The sequence below is a fragment of the Mandrillus leucophaeus genome, unplaced genomic scaffold (genome assembly GCF_000951045.1).
Source record: "Mandrillus leucophaeus isolate KB7577 unplaced genomic scaffold, Mleu.le_1.0 Scaffold294, whole genome shotgun sequence".
Classification (NCBI taxonomy): Eukaryota; Metazoa; Chordata; class Mammalia; order Primates; family Cercopithecidae; genus Mandrillus; species Mandrillus leucophaeus.
Window position 1 is genome coordinate 4,893,813 of NW_012103076.1, and position 7,735 is coordinate 4,901,547.

General features: G+C 39.5%; 1 protein-coding gene across 1 annotated transcript in view; it reads right to left on the minus strand.

Moving 5' to 3' along the window:
• The window catches only part of FHOD3 (formin homology 2 domain containing 3), a 237,779-nt gene extending 230,256 nt beyond the window's left edge, over window positions 1-7,523 (minus strand). Inside the window, exon 1 of the mRNA XM_011986117.1 lies at window positions 7,394-7,523. Coding sequence (XP_011841507.1) covers window positions 7,394-7,436 — 43 coding nt within the window. The 5' untranslated portion in view covers window positions 7,437-7,523. The remainder of the gene's footprint in view (window positions 1-7,393) is intronic.
• Window positions 7,524-7,735: the final 212 nt, after the last annotated feature.

A 7,735-nucleotide genomic window follows, 5' to 3' on the forward strand; every position in this document is an offset into this window, starting at 1 on the left:
AAAGAAATAAAGGGTATTAAATTAGGAAAACAGGAAGTCAAATTGTCCCTGTTTGCAGATGACATGATTGTATATTTAGAAAACCCCATCGTCTCAGCCCAAAATCTCCTTAAGCTGATAAGCAACTTCAGCAAAGTCTCAGGTTACAAAATCAATGTGCAAAAATCACAAGCATTCCTATACACCAATAGCAGACAGAGAACCAAATCACGAGTGAACTCCCATTCACAATTGCTTCAAAGAATAAAATACCTAGGAATCCAACTTACAAGGGATGTGAAGGACCTCTTCAAGGAGAACTACAAACCACTGCTCAACGAAATAAAAGAGAACACACACAAATCGAAGAATATTCATTCCATGCTCATGGATAGGAAGAATCAATATCGTGAAAATGGCTATACTGCCCAAGGTAATTTATAGATTCAATGCCATCCCTATCAAGCTACCAATGAATTTCTTCACAGAATTGGAAAAAACTACTTTAAAGTTCATATGGAACCAATAAAGAGCCCGCATTGCCAAGACAATTCTAAGTCAAAAGAATAAAGCTGCAGGCATCACGCTACCTGACTGCAAACTATGCTACAAGGCTACAGTAACCAAAACAGCATGGTACTGGTACCAAAACAGAGATATAGACCAATGGAACAGAACAGAGCCCTCAGAAGTAATACCACAGATCTACAACCATCTGATCTCTAACATACCTGACAAAAACAAGCAATGGGGAAAGGATTCCCTATTTAATAAATGGTGCTGGGAAAACTGGCTAGCCATATATAGAAAGCTGAAACTGGATCGCTTCCTTACATCTTATACAAAAAGTAATTCAAGATGGATTAAAGACTTAAATGTTAGACCTAAAACCCTAAACTATAAAACCCTAGAAGAAAACCTAGGCAATACCATTCAGGACATAGGCATGGGCAAGGACTTCATGACTAAAACACCAAAAGCAATGGCAACAAAAGCCAAAATTGACAAATTGGATCTAATTAAACTAAAGAAATAATACCAACTCTACATAAACTCTTCCAGAAAACTGAAGAGGGGCAAATAATTCCCAACTCATCCAATAAGACCAGCACTGCCACAATAACAAAATCATTAGAGAAAAGAAAACTATACACCAATCCCTCTCAGTAACATAGATGCAAGAAAAAAATTTAGCCAACCAAATCCAACAATATATTAAAAGGAAAATACAGCATGACCAAGTAGAGTTTACTCCAGTTTAACAGTTTTAAAATAAACAATGTGGTTCACCATATCAACATACAAAAAACGATCATTTCAGTATATGCAGGAAAATTATTTAACAGAATCTAACTCGCATTCCTCTTCTCAGCAAACAAGAAATAAAAGGAAACTTCCTCAACTTGATAAAGGACATCTCAAAAACCCCTGCAGATAACATCATACTTAATGGTGAAACACTGAATGCTTTTCTCTTAGGATGGGGAATAAGACAAGGATTTCTACTCTTACCACTTCTATTCAACACTATTCCACATTATAGCCAGCCAGTGCAATAAAAGAAAAGAAAGAAAAAGTAGTTTAGATTGTAAAGGAAAAGGTAAAGCTGGCTTTATTCACAGACGACATAATCATCTGAGAAGACCCTATGGAATCTACAGAAAAGCTAGTAGAACTAATAAGTTAGTTTAACAAGGTTGTATGATACTAGATTAATATACAAAATTAAGTTATATGTCTAAAAAATACAAATGAACAATTTGAAACTGGAATTTTAAAAAATATATAAAAATATGAAATACTTACTGATGAATTACATGAAAGATAAGTAATGTCTGTGTGCTGAAAACTATAAAACATTACTGAGAGAAATTAGTTACCCAAATAGAGATATATCATGTCATAGATTAAAAGACTCAATATTTTGAAGTTATCAGTTTTCCCCAAATTGATCTGTAGATTTAATGTATTCCCAATCAAAGTCTAAGCAGGCTTTTTCCCCTAGAAATTGACAGAAAAAAAAAAACCAAAATTCTTACGGAAATGCAAAGGACCTAATATAGGTCTTTGAAAGAGAAGAACAGAACTGGAAAACTTACACTACCTACTTTAGGAGTTATTATAAAATGACAGTAATCAAAACAGTGTGGTATTGGCAATATCACAGACAAACAGATCAATGGTACGGCATGAAAAGTTCAGAAATAGACCCATATATATCGTCTACCACTGGTCTATATATATATGCAGACAAGTGATTTTTAGCAAAGATGTACAGACAATTCAGTCTCTGAGAAAAGGCACTTTTCTCTAGATACTAAGAAAACTAAAGAAGTTTTCTCTAATAAGAGACAGAAGAAAAGATCATTTTTTTCTACAGTTGGTGCTGGAACCGTTGTTTACACATAAGCCAACAAAAATGAACTACATAAAACTTTGATCCAGACTACATGCAAAGATTAACTCAAAATAGATCACAGCTATAAATTTAAACCCTAAAACTAAAATCTTCTAGAAAAAAACATGGGAGTAAATTTTTGTGACCTTAAGTTAGATAAAGATTTCATAGATCTGACACCAAATATATGGTCCATAAAAGAAAAAAAAATGATAAACTGAATTTCTTCAAAATTAAGAATGTGTGCTCTTTGAAACACACTAAGAGAATGAAACACTGCTAAGAGAATGAAAAAATAAGCTACAGACTGGGGGAAATATTTGCATTCACATATCTGATAAAAGGCTTATATTTAGAACATTAAAGAACTCAAAATTCAATAATAAAGAAATATTTTAAAAAACAATAATAATACTAAATAAGAAACAGAAAGCCCAACTAAAAATTGGCAAAAGAGTAGAACAAACAGTTCACCCAATGATGATGGATGGATAGCAAATAAGCACATAAAAAAGATGTTCAACATCATTAGTCATTAGGCAAATGCCAATTAAAACTCCAGTAAAATACCACTACTCGCCTAGTAGAATGGTTAAAATTAAACAGACTAACCACACTAAGTGTTGGAAAGAATGTAGATGAACTAGACTCTCATACACCACGGTGTGGATACAAACTAGAACAACTCCTTTGGAAGTTGTTTGGCAGTATTTTTTAAAGCTAAACATATACCTACCTTATGACTCAACAATTTCATCTTAGGTATTTACCACAGGGAAACAAAAGCACATCTTCACACAAACATTTGTATGCTGATGTTCACAAAGGCTTTATTTTGAATAGTCTAAAACTGGAAACACCCAAATGCCACCAACATGTGTATGGATAAAGAAATTGTGGTATATCCAGATGATGGAAAGCTACCCAGCAATGAAAAGGAATGAACTATTGAGACCATGCGACGTGTAAAAGAAGTATGCTGCATGAAAGAAGCCAGACTATAAAAGGACATGTACTGTATGATCCAATTCATATACCATTCTAGAAAATACAGTCTAATCCATGGTGACAGAAAGTAGATCAGTGGTTGCCTGGGGAAGGGATGGGTAGCACTGGGGAGAAAAGAGAATCCCAAGTAGTCTGGAGTACTGGATGCAGTCACTATCTTGGTTGCGATGATGGCGGCAACTGTGTATACGTATGTCCAAACATATCAAGATTTTATGCCTTAAGTAGGTACAGATTATTATTGTCAATTATGCCTCAAAGGCACATTCACCCACAGATCAGAGGCATCTGTTTTAAAATATCAATGGCTGAACTTAACAAAAGAGAAAAATAAGTCCCCTACAAAAACTAATAGGAAATATCACCTTAACAAATTGATAAATTGCTGACTCTCCTATCTTTGCACTCCCAGAGCTAAACAGGATGCCTGGTAAGTTGTTGATTATCAACCAGTGTTTGCTGAGTGAGTGAATGTACAGAATTTTATTTATTTATTTATTTTTGAGATATGGTTTCACTCTGTTGCCCAGGCTGGAGTGCAGTGGCATGATCTCGGCTCACTGCTACCTCTGCCTCCTGGGTTCCAGCAATTCTCCTGCCTCAGTCTCCCAAGTAACTGAGATAACAGGCATGCACCATCACAACCGACTAATTTTTGTATTTTTAGTAGAGATGGGGTTTTACCATGTTGGCCAGGCTGGTCTCGAACTCCTGACCTCAGGTAATCCGCTTGCCTTGGCCTCCCAAAGTGTTAGGATTATAAGCGTGAGCCACTATGCCAGGCCCAAAATTGTTTTGTGTTAAACATTCATCAAACCCAATCTTATCCCTCTGCTTTAATCCTGTTTTGCTCCCAGGCTTAGCTCAAAACAACCAATCTCACGAAGCAGCTGGCTACCCAGGCACCTCACAGTGGCAGCAGACAAGGTAGCTGCAGGGTGTGAAGAACACAGGCTGCCTCCGACAATCTGAAGGTGAGCATCTCCCACAGGCACTGCAACGTTTCTTCCTGAATTTCTCTAAGCTTTCCTCCCTCCTGTGTTCTGTTCCCTTTTGTCTTATTGTATTTCTGGAGATAAATGCTTATGTTCCTTGTCCTTGGTTTTCAAATGAGATAGTTACAGCTGGGCGCGGTGGTTCATGCCTATATCTCAGCACTTCAGGAGGCCAGGCAAGGTGGATCTCCTAAGGTCCGGAGTTCAAGACCAGCCTAGCCAACATGGTGAAACCTCTTCTCTACACTAAAAATATAAAATGAGATGGTTTAACCTGTGACAAATCTACCTCATAGAAAAACAAGTTTTTTTGGTTTTTCTTTTCAAAAAAGAGGAAAAATAAAACAAAACCCTTTTCTGCCTTTGGTGGCTCTCCTGTGAGTCTTGGCTGTGGTGATCTGCAATCATGGCCTTGGAGAGAGATAGGAAGGAGAAACTTTCCACTCAAGTCAGTGCCTCAAACCTGGGAATGCACCCGGGAACTGGCTGGCCTGGTGCTGCCAGGAGCTTGGCCTCTCCTCACCCACACTCTCACAAGTCCTTCGTCCCAACCAGGATGCCACTCGGGAGCACAGGGCCCAGCTCCAACCTGCCCCTGAAGGTGAGAGGACACAGGGTCAGGATGCAGGCCCTTCCCAGGGAGCAGCTTAGGGCGGATGGAGCCAGCTCCACCCTCCGCGGGGTCAGCACTGTGAGGCAGTGTGAATTGACGCTCTAGTCTGAAGCCATATATCACGGGCACATTGATTTTCAAGCCCTTAGATCTCACTGCTTGCTTCGAGATTCTATGCTGATTACCCCATAAATGAAAAATGAATGGATAATTTGAGGAAGTCAACACTCAAGACTGTAAAGCAGCGTGAAGTGAGTACTCTATGTTACCATGAAATTCCTGCTAAATTCTTCATGCCGCCTATGCTGTGTCCCCTCACAGCCTCAGTAACATCACTCCAAATGCATGATGTGCAGTGGGAATGCCAGAACATGACCAAAGCACCCATCCGTCTGAGTGCGCTTGAGATCCCAGAGTGCAAGTAAAAACATTCGCCTCATCTTGCGACAGACAAACCTGAACTCTCGTTAATTATCATTCCAGCCTGACACCCTCCCTTCCTGGTGCTGGATACAGAACAAGGGGAACTTCCTAGAGTCGCTCATTAACACCACTGTCTCCGAAGAAAACAAAAGACTAACACCTGAAAAATTAATATGCTGCTAAGATAGCCATTCTCTGTTGATTACACTAAAGCTTAAACTAACCAAATACTGCAAACATACATAAAGTCACTTTAAGGTGACCCAGGTCAACCTTCTAAATGAAATATCAAAACTCTAAAGCACACATGTCATGAACTGCTACAAAGAAAGGAACTGTGAGTCAAAACACAGATGTGGAATAAAAAAGGCCAAGGTGCTACTAAGTACCTTAGCGGTTAGTACATACCAGGGGTGGTAAACAGTCCCTATATGTAGTAGCACTGAAAACAGAGGTTTGCCAGAAACATCTCAAGATGAACTGCTGTGGAACGCAACGGCAGCCACAGCCAATGTAGGCTGACAGGGATTTCTTCTTCCCATACACCTATGAAAAAGGGTTTCCCTTAAAGCACCAGCACTTACTTCTCCATGAGGAAAAGCCTGCCTTGGCACACCTACAGATTCTAGAAGGATTTCACACTGGTTGTTTTCCAAATGGCAAGCCGTACATTACATGTGGAGGGTTCTCTCTAGGAAAGAAGTTTCCAAGGCAACTCCTTACAAACTGCTAGCTGTTAGTTGCATTTCTGATAGTTGTGGGGGTATAAGCTGAATTTTTAAACAGCATTTTTTATATCAAAGTAGATTTTCTTTAAAGGCCAAGAGATACGTAAGGTTTTTACTCATTTCCACGTGTCAAAGAAGCAACAATTCAACAGTTCAATTCCTACTTAATGGAAATCAACCATCAGTATCATTCAAATGTCTACTTTCCACTTATGCTCTGCTAAATTGAGCTGAGCTTCTCTCAACAGTGTTCTCATAGAGAGAGATCAATCATAATCCATGCTGAGGAAAATGCACTTTCCCTGCATGTAACACACACACACACAGATTTAGAAATTCTTTCTAGAACTTAAAAAGTTTCATGATGATCATCCCTCAGCTAGTAACACTGACATGTTATCAGCAGTATTCCTGAGGATTCAGAAACTGCTTCGAATGCCTTAATCCATTGCTGTTTACATTGTGGATGCAGATTTACCTCCAGCTGGCTCCATTCTTTGGGTGAAATATGAGGTCTTCAAAGAGGTCTTCCTCATCCACCCTGTATAAATAGTATCTGCTCACCTCACACATGCCACCCTCTAGAAGCCTCACCCCTGCTTTATTTTTCTTCACAGCAGTTATCACCAGCCATCATTATTACCTATATTCTTTATTGTTCCTTGTCTATCATCTTGGCCAGAATGGAAAGTTCCATGGGGCAGAGCCATGTGTGTCTTGTTCACCATTGTATGCCCAGTCCTGGCTCACAGGGCACAAAATGAATTTTTGTTGACTTAGATCAAAGGTGAGAAGACAGGGAGAGAGGGGGAGAGAGAAACAAGGAGAGGGAGAGAGGGTGAGCATGGATAAATTTTTAAATTCTGAAGTTTGTATTACCAATCTACAAGAAGATAATCTACAAGCATTGCCTCATTGAATCTTCATGGCAACACCAGGTAGTCAGTATTATTACCCTAGTTTTAGAGATGTAAAAACTCATGGCATAATATTTAATTTTCCCAGGATTTTAATGTAAGAAATTCCAACTTCTGAAATTAGGCTGTTTTTTGTTTAATTTTTAAAAAGTTAATACCATCTGTAAAATTTCTCTGTTCAAAGCTTTTTATATTGCTGGAAAAGTACCCACTGCTCTGTTCAAAGAAACACCTGGGGAAGATGTTAAGCGAGGAGGAGGAGATGTCCCTGAGCAGTCCCACCAGAGGGTGGCATCTGGCAGCCAAGCCCCAGCTTGTCCACACACACTCACCTGGTTTGTATGTTTCCTCCAAAGTACACTGACTGCTCCGCATCCCAGGGTGGTTCTCCTTAATGCTTTCAGCCTGTGGCGATCTCTCCACCTCACCAAAACTTTGGCAAGTCCAGAGGCAGTGAGGGAGCCGACTGCCGTGACAGGCTTCTGCAGCCACCCAGCCCAGTGACTCACGTGCCCAGGTACTTCACACCGTGGGCTCCCTGGAGACGCAGCCTGATTCATTAGGCCCGGAGAATGCCTGGGCTTTGGCCCCAACTAATAAAGCATTTACCCACAGACCAGAGGCAATTAGACAGGTAACAAACAAAAAGTAAAAAGGAAAGTCAACACAAAGCG